Source organism: Ornithodoros turicata, chromosome 6 (genome assembly GCF_037126465.1).
Source record: "Ornithodoros turicata isolate Travis chromosome 6, ASM3712646v1, whole genome shotgun sequence".
Taxonomy (NCBI): domain Eukaryota; kingdom Metazoa; phylum Arthropoda; class Arachnida; order Ixodida; family Argasidae; genus Ornithodoros; species Ornithodoros turicata.
In genome coordinates, this window is record NC_088206.1 from 11,963,386 (window position 1) to 11,980,388 (window position 17,003).

Here is a 17,003-nt window from a genome sequence, read left to right on the forward strand (position 1 = left end):
CCAAGCAGCACAACGTCTTGGCCCAATATCGGCTGAACATTGGCAATACCGGCCCAATATTGGACCAGTATTGCCGACACATAGCCAATATTGAGCCAGTATATTTTGCTATTCGGGTGCTGACTTCCCAAAAAAAATCATCATGCGCTGTACCAGCAGCGCAATGTCGTAAAAATGCAGGTGAGAGTTCATGTAATACAGTGCAACAGTGGAGCTTCCCCTTTCTTACAGTTCCGATACGTGTACAGTAATGTTGCTCGGAATTTTCGGATGCCGTTAAAGGAACGCAGAGAGCACTTCAGCCACAACCCGTTTTTGAAAGACAGCCGTTAAACCTGCCCACCATTGGAAGCTATTCATTCGATAGATGCACAAATATCGCAGAATTCGATTTAAAATATCACGACCGGTGGCAATACCCGCAACTAGCGGCAGGGGTCCCTTTGACGTCATCATGGTACAGCCCGCTGATCGGTTTAGAGAAAGGTCGTCTGCTACACGGGAAGAACTGGGAGAGAAACGAAAAAATGAAAAGGTGGAGGGCGCCGTTCCCGATTGGAGCACGGTCATTCTTGTGACCGCAATGACATCACAGGTGACGTTTTTCCTTCTCCTCCTCGTTTCACGCCGCCGAGCGAGCTGAGCGAGAACGCGCGCGTCGGTGTATATGGTTGCGTTTTTTGTTTTTTCTAAGAAAAATATTGCACACGGAGAAATTTTTGTGTGTTAGTCGTCAAGTACGGTCACATCCTTTCATAATGCGCCAGAAACAGAAAATGTTTGGGATGGGTTTCTGGACTCCTTTTAATATACGCCAATTTCGCAATTCGGCAAATTCGCTAAAAGTAGGAACTCGCGAATAATAAGGGTCTTACAGTCTACAGGAAACACCGTCACATCCTTATTGAAATATGCTATATGTCACATACTTCCTCCCTGTCTGCACGGATCCAGCTGCGATACGCTCATCTGCTTCCTCACTTGCGACATGTGACCCTCTTACACTTATACACACACGTGTTTTTTGTGTTTTTTTTCTGCGCGAGAGATTATGATTAACATCACCGCGAGTTCTCTGGAATAAATACGCATCTGCCTTTTCAGGCCCACATTCGTTCTCCAGTGAACTTTTTCAGCTGTTCTTTTTTGCGATCAGCTGCGGGTTCCAACCGGTGGTGCCTCTTTTTTTTTTTTTTCTTTTTTTTTTTTTTTTTTGCAAACTCGAGCACAAGATGCCCCGCGCAGTGGTCATGTGATAAACGTCGTCTTGACCCACTCTTTGGCTGTTATAAGGGTTTCTGAGGTCCAGGTGGTCTACGCAAGCGGCGGCCGGCACGTGGTTAGAGCCACCTGTGATTCTCAGGATGGCGCTCTCCTTCTGTCTTTGAATGTTAAAGGCGTTGTTAGCGTTAGATAGCGGAGGCGGTTAAAGGGCAGATGCGTCGCAAAAGGGGGATTGGCTGGCGAGTTTCCAGCTGGTGCACGGGAAGTTGCGGTAAGTAGGAGAACAGCGGAAAAGTCGATACGACGGTGCGTTAATTGTTTTTATGTTTGCGTTGTATCGTAATAAAAGCAGCCGTACGTTGTGGGACGCATAAACGTGTTTGCGGAAATGAGGGAGCTCGCATAGAAGTCCTCTGTAACTGAATCAGAAGGAGTGAGCTTCCTTCGTTTGTTCTCGACTAGCCGTTTTGTTACGTTTGAATACCACCCAGCATTTCACGTATCAGGCTACGACATAGCACAGGCTCAACACAGCAACATGATATCGCGTTGACCACGCAGACAGATTATTTCGAGATTACGTGGTTTTCGGATTTATTTAAAACTTTCGTTACGACGACAGCATCTCCGATAGAGTTTGAGGTGTTCTACTTTCACCCTCATGATGCTGCGTTAAACACAATTCTTGCTCCCGGACACAAATTAAGCTGTTCCGCAGCCGCTCCACGTACTCAAATCGTAAACTATCCCGCCTGTCAATGAACCTATTTTCCTGACGGTATTTCGTTTTTCTTCCGGGACCCATGCACCTCCTGTCTATCATCTTTCCCCCCCCCCTTTTTTTTTCTTGCTTGTTTGTCTACCACTTGGTTTTTGATTTTGTCAACCTTTTCTTGGAGTTGGCAGACGTAAAGCTGTTCATAGTAACGTTCTGACGGAGATGACTGCTACTTCTAAGCTAGGCCTCTTTAAGCCGCTAGCTTTGTCCATCGTTAGGTTCGACTACGTCGAAGGAAATCATCCGCTGCAGAGGACGTATATCTCTTGTCTCCTCATGATCCGATCAGCGCGAGGACGGCAGGCCAAATGGTTAAATTTGTTGGGACACTTTCATAGATGTGGCTCAATTACATCATGGACGCATTGTACTGCACGCAGGAATACTAAGGAAAAAAGAATGATTGTTCTACGTGTCGTACTTAGCCAGATACAAGCCATCGACCACACTCCCGAGTAATGCGCAGACGTCACAGTGCTCAGAGCCATTCCCATTGGCAGCCGTAGGCACGTGACTTCTCGAGCGCTGCCCCACTACCTACTAGATTATAACGACCATGTCATAATAGGCAACCCCTATGAGGAGATGATCCACACGATCCGCTAGGGGCGCTACTGATCGGTAGCGAGATCTACATCGTGATTGGACAATGGAAATTTGAATTTTGAAAGCGCAGGAGCGAACGTATCACTACCGTAGCAGACGACAGCAACAGCTCCTATGGAAACGCGTAGAATGATGATGATAGTCAACTGTAGTAAGAAGCATCTCCCGTCAAAAATACTAATGAAAGCTGAAGTACAAAGTATTGCAGAAAGAAATTGAGGAAGCAACAATAGGGTCGATGTGCAGCGCCAGCGCTCGCTTCCAAATGAGGCGCTGGGAATGGGTGCCTATGACGTAGTCGTTGTAATTTATAGTCAGTGACAACATAAGTCATACACTTGACCCCCCTCCCCCCCCCCCCCCACACACACAATAATCCCTCCGCGCGTGCTAATGTAGTGCGGCGCGGCCAAGTGGGGACTTGGGGGGGGGGGGGCGAGAGAGCCAGCACTACATCGCGAAGCGGCAGCGTCGTGCAAAGGCTGGTAGCCAATCGCAGGAGACTTCCACGGATGAGTGGGCGGTTCCAATTGTAGCACTTAAGTTTTCACTGACTATAGTAGTAGGTCGTGGCGCTGCCTCACAGGCAGCGGCGAGGGTTGTGATGCCAGAGCCGCATGCGTTTCGGTATTCGCGGTGCCCATTCTCTCACCTTCTGTTACCTCTTCCCTGTGAGTCATTCAATGCAGGTTCACATCGGTGCAAATAACTTTTTTTTTTTCTGTTCTTTTTTTTTAACGTTTATCTAAGGATGACCTGTCGCAACCCCTTTAAAGAGCCCAAAGACGGCTCCAGCCTTTGACTTGGCCGTCAGGGCTCATAAGGCAATTTCTTACGCAGTTTTGAGGAAGGAAGATAGTTCTCATATCCGTTATGTCTTCCGCCCACCGCACTTGACGATAGTTATCTTGCGACGATCTTGCAACAACAACTGGAAGCGGAAAGCTGCAATGTCAGACGGACGAGGAAGCTATATGTTATGGCGATGAAACATCCCAATGTTGTTGTTGAAACTATGTGAAGCCATTATAGCAGAGGTGAAGTAACCAAAAAGGCAAAGGAAGAGTTGGAAAATACGCCGGCAGAGTTGCTGTTCAGCCTTGATATGCATGCATGTGCACTGAGAAGATGTGTTCCCAGTGGTTTCAGCTTTACAATCCACTGTGTTTTTTTTTCTCTCTCTCAAACATCATTTTGGTTTCGCAGTCTCCCCTTGCGGTCGTTGTGATCTGGTGTGTAAGATAGAGCTGAATTCTTCTACTTGATAACAATCTTTTCTATAGGTATTTCGCCTACTTGATGACAACACACAGGTTTTTACCAGCGGCATGGGCGTTGGTGGTATAGACAAGATCGTGCAGAAGACTGGGAGGTGGTGGGTTCGAATCCTACCACCGCCGCGCCGTCTGTGGTGGTTTTCGCTGGGTTTTCCGAAGCCCTTCCAGACGGATGTCGGCCCAGTTCCTCCTGAAGTCGGCCCAGGACACATACTAACCCCCTTGTCCCCTACTTGTTCCTGCTGTCCTCTCTCCCTGTCGACATCTCTACGCTGCTCATGGCCACAGTTGCTTCGCGGCGCTAACACGGATTAAATAAACAGTATACACTTTGATTTCACAACACACACTCGGTGTAAAGGGGACTATATCATCCATGGGTAGTTCTCCTGCTTGACGACAATATTGTCGTCAAGTGAATCGAGGTAGTTCACCTTACACAGAGTGTGTTGTGAAATCAAAGTGTGTGCTGTCGTCAAGATGGCGAGATATCCATTGAAAAGTGAAATTTTATATGTGTATATGTATATCAAAGTGAAATATACATCGAAAAGTGTATATTTACATGCTTTGTTTGCACTCTTTCGTAGGTATCTCGCCTACTTACCGACAGTAACGCTCTCCCTTTAAATCCGCTTAATAATGTTCGCCGGTGCAGAGGACTGACACACAAGTGAGGATACACACAAGCTTTAAATTAGAGTTTCTTTCGATTTAAAAGGGTCTACCTCCATATATATATCCTGCTTGATGAAAATGCATGCGCTTGATTCTGTTTGTGACGTTGTAGGTCCCATCCCCCAGCCTTCAGAAGTAACGCTGTCGGTTGTAGTGCTGTACATTGTAAGAATGTTGCATAGCGTTGCATAATTCATTGAGCGTAGAGCATGTAAATAGATTTTCTCTTTTGTGTTACTCCACAAATCTGCGTTTCAATGTTCGACGGGGAGGGGGACAACACAGTGAGCCTGCTTTCCCTTTTAGGGTGAGAGCACTGATGTTTTTGAAACGTGATGTAACAGAGCATTGAGCGTTGTCTCATCCTCCAGTCTTCAATTAAAAAAAAAAAAAGCACAACCTAACTGCAGCGTTGTCCGGGGAGTTTCCATCGGTGTAATACGGGGACAGCCTCCATAGATACCTAGTTCTCCTACTTGATGACAATACACATTGCATTCTGGACGTGCATATCGATTAGAGTGGCTCCACTTTTTCGCATCTGGGTACTGTCAACTCAGCGAATCCTATACGTCGCGTGGTGTAGGTCTTCCTGGCCCACCTATGGTTTCTCGTCCACGTTCTGTTGCCGCCGGCCGTACACGTAGCTCTTCTCGTTCCTTTTGGAGGTAAAAAACTAGCGCACCTCCAAAATAACTGTTTCTAATGCTGCCACGAAAAAAAAAAAGGGGGGGGGGGCAGTACCTGGACCCACTTGCACGAACGTTGAGGAAATTGCTTCGTGGTGCCCTCAGTAGCTTTGCCAGTGCTTTACGCACGAGCAGCGTCGAGGGCTGTGCCGCGTACCCGAAGCACTGCAGAAGCTACTGAGGGTGTACTCAGGAACCACTTGGACACTCGCGCAAGCGGACTCTGATGTTTCCGTTGCCTGACGGCGTGAAGCTTTATGTTCGGCAATGCGCATCTCATCATCGGAATATCATGTCCCTGCAAAGACACCGCTGCGATATTGGCTATGTCCTCTTCGCCGCCACCTCGAGACTGAGATGCTCCAAGAGGACGCACCTGGGAGGTTCCAAGCTGCGTTGGTTCGGTTCTTCCAACAGGTATGTGGTTGAGCACAGGCCGTCGACCATGGAGTGGCACCTCCGCCGCTCCAGCTTGCCGTCATTGTAGCTCGCAGGACTGAACCCTACCACCGTACTTGCCCGTACCGTACTGCTTGTGTGCAAATTCAGCTGGGCTGTTTCGTCCTATCGTGGCTTTCCGGGGAACTCAGAGATATACTGTGGAAATTCACCTGGAAAATTCTTCCCACACGCGGATAGATTGGGCCGTTGGGGTATCGTTATACTCAATGCACCGTGCCCACTCTGAGTCGAACGACCATGTCATCTGCGATTGCCGTGCGGCCAATGCTTTTTGGTAAACCCACAGCGAAGGTCACCCTGCATCCTGTGTCCGGTGGACTTTTTGTCGGCAACTTCCGACGGACTCTTTCTCCGAGATCTAGCTCCTCTGTGTTCAACGGATGGCCACATGCGAGTCCTCCTTCAGGCATGTGGGTAATCGATGTTGTGGCCATGCAGAGCCCTATACTGATCCTTGGGGCGACACTGTTTCGTCCGTTGAGAACAAGTAATTGAGTGTGAGCCGTTTGTAAATCGCCGGTGTATATCGCAAATAGAGTTTACTGAAACATTGGCTGGAGTTCCTCGACAGGTAGTTCCCCTTCTTGATGACACATTCGCCACACGTTCGTAGAATTTCAGGTTGCCCTTGCATGTTTCGCGTATCTGTTTTCTTTCTTATTACTATTACATTTGTATTTACATGATAGTAACGCTCCGTCATAAAATGAGCCTTCGCCACGAAGGCTCCAGAGAAACCTCGAGTTTCTCAAATAGTTACCTGCACTTGTAGAGATTGCGAGTATAACAACAACAACATATATATTATGGTGATGAAGTGGGGAGGTTTTCCACTCTAGGAGTGGAACGCTACCCCATAGCTAGGGGTCTAATATGAGTGGTGACAGATGACGATGAGAGATGACGGGAATGATCGAAGTGGCGATGACGATGCTGGACGTGATCGTGGTGGTGGGAGTGTCCGAGGGCGCTGCTGGGGTCATAGTGAGTCCTTTAGGCCTGCCGCCTCAAAGAAGTCAACCACGTGACGTAAGGCCGCCCTGGAGTCGGCCGCGGTGTCCCAAGGGCCGAGGATGGTCGACAAGTTGAAGGGGCGGCAGCCAAGGGTGGCAAGCTGCGACTGCAGTGTACGCCTCTCGTTGACATAGGTCCGGCAGCGGAGGAGTATGTGCTCAACGTTGGCAAGTACGCCACACTCGTTGCACATAGGGCTAGCCTCACAGCCTAGCTGGTATCGATAGGACGGAGTGAAGGCCACGTTCAGACGTAGCCTGTGGATGAGTGACTTCAGAGGACGAGGAAGCTTTGCAGGCAGTCGGTATGACAGCGTTGGGTCTACATTCCCCAAAGAGGACATAGTTGGAATGTCGTGTTGCCACTGTAGGGTAGACCAGGAATCGGACAAATGCCTGAGGAGGGATCTTCTGTCTCCTCTCGAGAGTATAATGGGCATAGAAGGTCGTTGTTGGTGTGCAGCGGCAGCGTCGGCCTCGTGGTGCCCAGTTATTCCGCAATGCCCTGGAACCCATTGAAAGGCAACGTAGTGGGAGCGATCTTGTAGGGACTTCAGGGCGCACAGGATGTCTATCACCACTGAGGCAAGGGAACCGCGGATGCCCATGTTTTTAATGCACAGGAGAGCTGCTTTGGAGTCTGTGTAAATTACCCAGTGCTGGGGTTCACAGTCTTCCGCATATGTCAAAAATAACAAGATAGCATAAAGTTCAGCGGATGTCGATGAGGTATGGTGAGATAGACGACACCCACGTGTAACAGACTGTGATGGAATGGCAAAGGCTGAAGATGAAGTGTCCCTGGTCGACGATCCATCCGTGTATACAGCGGTACTGTTGCGGTATTGAGCCTCGACGAAGTCAAGGGTAAGTTGCCTAAGAATAAAATCAGGATAGTTCTTTTTGTTGTTCTTGAGACCGGGGATGGAGACAGTGACAGACGGCGAAGGGGAATGTACTGGTCCGACCCATCTTCATGAGAGACATGCCGCACTTGACGCCGAGCGGCTATGACGCCATCCTCTCCCAAATACGAGGTGAGTTCCTCGTCGGTATACTCCAGTGGGACGTCATAGATTTTCCCCATGTTATTAACGTATGAGGAGGGGATGGTGACAGTAACTGCCACCCCAGCCACTTCACTAATGGTCATCAGATTAGACACTGCCCCTTCCGTCTGGACGAAGATGCACATGGAGCCATCAGCGTTGACCCGATGACGGAGAATTGATTCCTGGGCCGCAGAGCGAATAGTCTTCGCTACCACGTTGGGATTGACTTTCCAAAACGACTTTCCAGGGTCAACTGGCTTGAACAATACAGGGATGCCTTGAGGCCTATTCTTCTTGTAAGTCACCAGCGTGAAAGGGTCCCCCATATCTTGGTCCAGTGATTCATCACAATTCATTGGATCACTGGTCTGACTTACGTCATACACTTCTGTGCCTGACGTTCGGTCCTCGGCCAGAGAAGGCTGTTGAAGCGACAGAAGTGTCCGTTCGCAAGGGGCGGAGTTCGACCGGTTTCTCCGTACCGGGGAGCGACTACGGCCTCGGGGAACCGCGTCGTGCGTTCCGGGGGGACCGGAACGACCACCATCACCATTCTTGGCCATCGGCCTGAAGGTGAGGGGTTATTTCGGGTTTAAGATAGCTAGGTTACCTTAGGGCTAACGAAGAGCAGAACAATCCACGCCCGTGCTGCACAGGTATAAAACTGGACGTGATGAGGCAAAGACCATACATGATCCGACATACATCCCTCGTGCATGCATAGCGTTGTTTTTCTTGACTTGACGAAGACACCGATGTCCCCAGTTGTCCACAAACGAGAGGCCTTTATGTGCTGTCCGGTTTGAGATTCACTTGCGTATCAAACAGGAAAAAGAAAAAGAACCTCTGTGCCTAAAGTGAAGCATGCACGTAATGAAAAACATCCTGCAGCGTGCAAGTGTAATCAGAGGAAGTTTGGACTTTATTCCGCTCAAAGGATATCTCCCGTCCCAACTTACTTCCTGCTCGTGCAAGACGGGCGGAAGAAACTGTGTGTACGATATGTGCACGTGGACGTGGTCATGGGAATATCATGCCTAACACTTCTGCTGTTGATGACTCTTTAATGATAAACTAAAAAAATGATTGACACAAGATAGTCATTAAACCTGTCTCTCTGTGTACCGTATAGTGTAAACGTGTATTCAAACGAGTGACACTCCCCAAAATGCTGCAGCGGGAGATGCGAAAAACGTCATAGCTTTCTGCTGCCACGTGATCGTGAGCGCTGAACGTCGTGTCTTCAATTCAATTCAATTCAATTTTTATTTTTTCCTTTAGGATGGGAGAGAGTAAAAAGCCGGAAGACTTGACTTCGCGTACACTACTAACCATGTGGAATACCGTGCGGCACAGCCACAAGATACTCCGTAGCAGACGACAGGAAAAGATGCTCAGGGTGTCGTCTGCCAAGTGTCGTCTGCTAAGCGCGCAGTACGTCACTCCCGATATTCCTGCGCCGCGCGAATGCTCAACATAACACGGGACAGAACTTCGGCTTCGTGAGCAGTGTTTTCGCTTTATCTTCCATTAGAATTTGCACATGTATGAACGTGCACATGTGTGAACCTGCTGGCGGCAGGTGGCATTCTGCTCCATTTGGTTGTTGCCTAATACATTAAGCAATGGACATAACTTTGTTTCGGTTATGATTTTACTGCCATTGAAACGAGTTCATGTTTTGTTGTTCCAGGATACCACAACGGGATCCCAACAAATGGCAAAAATACAGGTATCCTTCTTTCTCACCATTTACTTTCGGGGCTGTCTTTTAATTTAAATATCCTCCGTACGCGCTGCCTGATAGTCACGAGAAGGCTAGAAAAGATGTGCACCTGCATCCTGCTGCTGCGGAAATGGAATCATCTTACAAATCACTCGCTTAGGGGCAGTTCTTAAAGGGCACAATTGTGTAGGCACACCATTCGAAGAGTACACGAAACAACCCCACATTTCCTCCACCACGTAATTATTTGTGCACGCAGACGCTGTTGACGTGCAACACGTGACCGTGTAATAATTTTTTTCCCGTCCGCTACCGCATCGTCCATTGTTTCTTAATCGCAGTGTAGCATCTGGGCCAAGTTCCGCGTGTGCGAGTCCGAACAGATTGTTTTGTGTAAGGTGGTCATGACGGAATGCTTTCTGAACTGTACGCGGACAAGAGTTTTGTAGTTGAATTAGGCATCTAGCAGCAGGTGGTGGGCCACGCTCGACCTATCCTGGTCTTGGTGCACGTAATGAGTTCATAGAATTACAAGGATATTTTTTTTTCTGGCATAAACACGATGTCATGCAGTGGCGTGTAAGTGATTATAGGAGACGCATAGTTTCGAATGTGTACTCGCAAATCTTATGCTTATCATCATTTTAAGTATGTTTGCTGTTGTATAATGGCAGTGTATGACAGTTTTCAGAAAGTAGCATTTAGATTGCTCCTTCTCTCCACTGTGTAAGTATTTAAGCCCAGTTCAGTATTTATACCTTAAATTTTCTTTGTGTGTGTGTGTGTGTGTGATACCTTCAACGTAATAACCTTACAGACGAGGGGGGAGGGGGGTTACACAAAACAAAGACAGAGGAATACAATGGTATACGTAAGATGGGAACAATGAAATCCTCAGAGATACAATGGTGGAGCTGTGGGACTTGATCATGTTCCCACGCCTATTCTATTAGTCATTAGTAATATCCGTTAAAGTCCGGGCACTCAAACATCGGTCCAGCTTGAGGTGTGCAGGCATGTCGCTGTTAAATCTCGCCCTTCTCATGATATTAGCAGTGTGTAGTAGCACCATGTAGTAGATCTGCACAGGATAGCAATTAAGCCTTATTGTCTCGTAATCACTGAGCCACTATACGAGTTGTTGTTCTGAAAGATAGCAAATCTCACACAACAACACGAGCGACTATAACCTAGCACGTTTGCTCGTGGTATATACTTGATTATACAGTTACCGCTTTCAACTTCAGAGTGTCAAACTGTCAATACGGCTTGCCGGATCTGTCTGTTTGGCAAAAGAGCGTTAGGCTTCGCTACCCGTATTAGGCGTTCGTGAAGCAGGAACTAATTTGTGCACTTGCCCGCCAAGTGAAAGCGAGACAAACATGTCTAATTGGAGGGGAGGCGATGTAATCACGCATGCATCTATATGCGTCCTTATGCATGACTAGTTATAAGCGAGTATTATGTGCGCTTTAAAGATGCCTGTCACGTACATACAGGTATACGGTTGTTTTGAGTGTGAAAAACATATTAGTACTGTGTTTGTGGTGCTGCGTGAGCGTGAGGGCGTACACTGGTTGGGAAGGTTAGGTTAGGTTAGGTGAGGTTAGAAAGTTCCGCCTGGGAATGTGTGATCGGAATACTTGCGAGGAACGTCATGGGCCTGTCTTCTGTGGCATCTCGCGCTCTAACTCGAATAAAGCAAGATGAACGTTTAGTCGTGAATTCGTTTTATCAGCACTCATTTACATTCACCGGAATCTCGCTGGATTTACTACGCTTCGACTCATCGTAAAGTTCGTCGTAGTAAAACTAGGTGGTAGAAGATGGACATGTGGAGTGACCGCGTCGTCTGCTTCAGGAAATCGTTGCAGACGATTTCTAACCTAAAAACTCTGCGGCTTCGAGTGGCTGTCCACCCGGCTGAAGTCGGCTCGTATCCATAACTACTGCCGCTGAGCCCGTGGCTGTAATGGAAGCGACTCCTAAGAATTACGTCGTGTTCGAATATTGTTTGTGGTGATATAGGCCTCGTTTTCTTTTTTTTTGGGGGGGGGGGGGGTAGAGAGGGGAGCGGGGGTGTTACACGCCGTTGGCAGATAACGCATTCGAGAGACATTCAGACAGTCCTTGTCAATCCTCGTCATTCCTTTCGATATACATGCACCTTTCGCTTTCACAACCCCTTTTAAAATTACGCCCAGGGGACACTCCTTTGCTTAAGGTAAGAAAGAGGGTTTCGATTTTAAGTTTCATAACGAATTTCATAAGATTTCAGAACAGAATGGAATACGGCTGACTAGTTTCGAACCCATGCGAGGCCTGACGGTGGGGTAGATGTTACTGGAACTATGCGTAGAGTAAATCAGATAATGCTGTTTTTCAAGAACCTTACTTGACTGCAAGATCTCTTGATATATGTTTCTTTATCACTTCGTTCGTCTTCGATTCAGATTTCACCTCTTAGATAAACCGATAAACACTCTTTTCCCCCCTCACAAACCATCTTTCATCTCAAACCATACCAGCTGGCACATACTTTCTTATGATGCTCACGGTCACCGTGGAAAAAGCGATAAAAATCGATTAAATTCGAAGCCAATTATTTGTAATCAAATTCGTTAGCCGGCGCTTGGCCGGCGTTCCGCTACCCTGACGTCACTGTTAATTTCTGTTTTCTTGACACCGTGTTAGCGCTGCGAAGCAACTGTGGCTTTAAGTGGCGCACAGACGTGGACAAATAGAGAGGGGACAGCAGGAGGGAGTCGGGGACAGGGGGTTACAATACGTCCTGGGCCGACTTCAGGAGGAACCACGCCGACATCCGTCTCAAAAGTCTACGGGAAAACCCAGAGAAAACCTCAGACAACATAGCAGGTGGTAGGATTCGAACCCACCACCTTCCTCTCCTCAGCACGACCTTGAAGCCACCAACGAATAGATGATTTTACCCACTACGCCATGCCGCTGGTGACGTTACTGTTAATGCCCTTCCGGTTCCTGTTCTGCCAACCAATCAAGCCGTCGACTCGCAACGTGTTGAACGGTTTCTCATATGGCAAAACATTCTTCAATCGCCTTTATCTCGGTCGCAACACACCAGCTCCCGTGGCATAGTGGTTAGGATGAGCGCTTTCCACGCCGAGACAGGGAGGGGACATGGGTTCGAATCTTGGGACGGGCTCTGCTGTCTGAGATTTTCCCTGGGTTTTCCGAAGACTTTCCAGACGAATGTCGGCACAGTTCCCCCTGAAGTCGGCCCAGGACGCCTACTAACACCTGCTGTCCTCTCTCCATCTGTCCACGCTTGTAGTTAGACCATAGCCACAGTTGCGTCGCGGTGCTAACACGGAATTTAAAAAAAAGCTGTCCCAACAACCTTGTGACGTCCGCCGAAGAGCGGCGGCGCGTGCTGACATCATCAGTGAAACCGAAACCGGATGTTAGATTTTCTTGCTGATTTCAAAAACTACGACGATGAAATTTTACATTCGACATATACGTGCGACTTACCGTCGAATGCAACTCTAATCTCAATACCAGTCGACGCCTCCATAACCAGCTCCTCTAAAAGTTTGTTTTATAGAAGTACTACGTGGCATCGCCTTTCGTCGTCGATATCCTTTTATGGTGGAACTTCCTTCGTGGGCGTGTAGGGACCTCACGTAGATTCACTCGCACGTCTGTGTATACTCGACGTGCATATGCAAATCTTGAGTGCCGAAGCGACGCCGAAAGTAAGACGACAGTCGCCCTGCAGGTGTTCCGGCGGGCGGTTGATGCCCATGTGGCAGAATACGGTTGGCACGGGTTAAAACAAACCCGCCCCGGAAATATGCGAGTCTGCGCATCAAGCTGGTGGTTGCCGCTCAGTGCTGATTCCGCGGTTATACGCTGTTTACTTTTCGGCGGAACGATTTCCGTCAACGTTCTTGCGTAGCGCATCTTACAAGCACGCAGGTGCATTACACCTCTTCTTTGCACATAGATTAGAAGGCAGAAGAAATAGCCGATGTCAAGTTGCCGGTGGTGAGTAAATCAAAGATTGATATTAAACGGTAGGAGCAACTTATTTATTTACACACGTACAATACTTTCGTACCTGAAGAAGTGCAGTCTCGTGCACGAAAGTATTGTTTACCACGTGTAAATAAATAAGATGCTCCTACCGTTTGGTATCACCCTTTGGTTCACATAGATTAGATTAGAATTAGAGAAGAAAAATATGGAGATGGTGGGACGTAAATTTATTTATTTATTTAATTATTTAACAAATACTGCTGGCTCCTCTTGGAGCCTTTGCAGGAGCGGGAATAACATTCACGTATCATAGTCAATTAATCTGAGTACAACAACACTCACAAACCTTACACGAACTAATACATAATGTACGTCACAGTGTAACATAGGCACTGCTCGAAGACTATTAGGGTACGTGCCACCTCAAGGGCATCTGGGTTTCCGTGTTTAGCGGTGAAGTAAGAATCTAGTTTCTTTACAAAAAGTTATGACCCTGAATGGCACATTGTTTGAGGTAAGTCGTTCGAAGTTGAGATTGCTTTTGGAGTATTTGAATGTATCTGTTTTACAAGATATTTCCTTTTTACGATATATTTATTTTATTGACAAGGCGTGTCGATCACGTATTGGTAAGTGTTCCTTAAAGTGAATGAAGTTACCATTACTCTGTCTGCGCAGTATTAAGTAGAAAATTTTTAATATTTCCTTTAAACTGCGAATTTCAATTGAAGCAGGTTTTGCCTTCAAGCTCTAGAGAAATATAAATAGATAGATATTGTTGTTTTATTTTTATTCATCTACAACTAAAGCTTGGAACGTTCCAGGGAAATGTAGCTATGCGAATGCATGTTGTCTTTGAGTCTTCTAAATGGTAGATAGGCAAACACAACTTATTGAGCACGCAAGGGCCTATAAGCGTAAAAGTCAACAAGTAATTCACGAAAAAGCCGATGAGTGCCAGGGGGGTAGCACCCCTGACCGGTAATCAGGAGGGTCCCGCAGGTTCAACCCCTGTGGCTCTGGCACTCATTGGCTTTTTCGTGAGTTACTTGTTCTTAAACTGGTACTTCGATTCAGTCGTATAGGGCTAAACCTTGAAGCCTAATTTCACCCGCTACTGGACCGCGAAACAGTTTCTGTAGAGCAGGGTTGCCGAACGGGGCCACCAATTTCATTCCAATTCCATTCCTAGAAAGGGAGATTTGTGATACTTCCATTCCTTTCAATTCCTCGTAATGAAAAGATATGGCCAATTCCCACTCCTGGAATGGGCTTGGCAACCCCATTCCATTCCGTTAATTCCATCAATAAATGAAAAGGGACCGGTAACCGTACTGGCTAGCCCAGCAGCCACCAGGGCGCCCAGACCATTCCATTCCAATTCCATTTCAATTTCATTCCATTCCATTCCAATTCCATTCCTGCGAAAGTAAGAACTGCCTACTTCCATTCCCATTCCATTCCTAGATAGTTTCCGTCATTCCATTCCAATTCCATTCCGAGCTGTGGTAAATCTGGAATCATTCCGGAATCATTCCAACTCCGGAGTGGCAAGGCCGCAACCCTGCTGTAGAGAAATATGGAAATGCGAACATGCATTACAGAAAGTGTTCGGGTTGGATAACGGGTGAAATAAGGACGGATTTTTTTTTTTTTTTTTTGCCGTATAGAGTTGTATTCAAGTACGCATTGAAGAAGATTCGTAAATATAACTCACAACTCACTTGTGCAGCACATTGTTTGTGCAGAGAATCAGGTATACAGCCGCAGGGGACGCAATATATTCCAATATAACCTAAGTAACTCACGAATAAGATACGCATAGATATACGTAAAGAAGCGGGACACAGCACACTAGCAATATACCTACAGGGATACCTATTGGCGTAAACCACCCACACTTTTATTTACTGGATATTTACTACGTAGATACATCATTGCATAATTGATACAGTTATTGTACGAATTGATGAAATTGAAATCGTCACTGTCATTCAAAGTGTCCCTCACTTAATTACTGTATTCTGCTCAGGATATTGAATGTGTCAAAGTACACTGTTGTACAGGATAAAACGAAAAACTTCATTCCTTGAAGGAATAGAATTAATTGATCGAATTAATAAAGCTCCGATTAATCGAGCTACGGGTAGAAAAAGGGGGAAAAAGAGTAGGGCTATGCACCTCATCAATAAAAGCAGTGTTTCTACAAAAGTGGACTAGCGATCCCCGTTTATTGACTCTGCAACATCTTCTCAACGCCCCGAAATATGCCCTGCGCCCGCCCGCGGTGAGAAACACCATAGAAAGTTATTATTTTAGATTACATCAGCGAATCAGTCAAGTAAAACATAGATTGCGCAGCGACGAGACTGCAGCAAAAAATAGACGGATTGATTGGGCAGAGTATCACATTCTATAATTTGCTTTCGGAATCTACATCTAACCGGTTTTGTTACTGCTGAGGCACAGCAATATTTATCATAATCTATCATCCTTGTTCTTGTGTCTTCTTTTCTTTCTTTTTTCTGTTTCTGACTCGCGTGACTCGACAAATAATTGAGTAACTGTCATAATCGTTCTTGTTGTGAGAAAGAACATTTGTAGTGCAAGTTGGTCGTGAAGGTCGTTTTCTTTTACTTCCTTGGTTTAATTTGGTAAAAAAAAAATGAAATAAAGATACATTAAAACGGAAGGCCGGCTACTCCACCTCTCGTAACTGGGAAAGGCTTTACCGTTTTATCTCGTGATCGAACATGTGTGTGTTTTTTATATTTTTATCTTGGCGTTAAATAGACTGTCTAAACAGTTCTCACACTTTTGGAGGGATCACATTGATGATTGAGGAAGTTGTTTCCTGAATAAAATCCATATTGGTGGATCCTTTGGAAGTACGTTCGCATAAGCCTTTGGTTCATTCTCCTGAGCCCGTGTCTGTAATGGAAACGACTCCTAAGAATTACGTCGTGTACGAGTATTGTTTGTTGTGATATAGACCTCGTTTTGTGGAAGGGGGGGGGGGTGTTACACGCCGTTGGCAGATAACGCATTCGAGAGACATGGGGACATTGCGCTGTTCATTCAGTTGTTCAACATTCATTTCTTGCTTGTTTCTTCGATTGCTTGTTTTGGTTCCTCATTTCTCTTTTGCTTCTTCTTTTTTTTTTCCTTCTTTTCTTTCCTCCTTTCTCTCTCTCTCTCTCTCTTTTGCTTCTTTTTTTTTTTTTGTTCCTTCTTTATCTGCCGATATTTCGAACTGGTTTTCTGCCATAACGTGCCACTTCGACGCTCGTATCATAATTTCACAACAACTGAAGGCGTGTCTGGGGTTTTCCCTGGGTTTTCCGGCAGACTTTCCTGGCGAATGTCGGCACAGTTCCCCCTTGAAGTCAGGCCCAGGACGCGTACTTACCCCCTGTCCCCCACTCCTTCCTGCTGTCCTCTCTCCATCTCTCCACTTCTGAATGCCGCTCATAGCCAC

The 17,003-nt window shown here is 46.6% G+C and overlaps 1 protein-coding gene across 1 annotated transcript in view; it reads left to right on the top strand.

Moving 5' to 3' along the window:
* LOC135397497 (uncharacterized) overlaps positions 1–17,003 on the top strand; it is a 151,559-nt gene that overhangs the window by 32,834 nt on the left and 101,722 nt on the right. Inside the window, exons 3-4 of the mRNA XM_064629100.1 lie at positions 9,061–9,281; positions 9,473–9,511. Of these exons, the coding sequence (XP_064485170.1) occupies positions 9,247–9,281; positions 9,473–9,511 (74 nt within the window). The 5' untranslated portion in view covers positions 9,061–9,246. The remainder of the gene's footprint in view (positions 1–9,060; positions 9,282–9,472; positions 9,512–17,003) is intronic.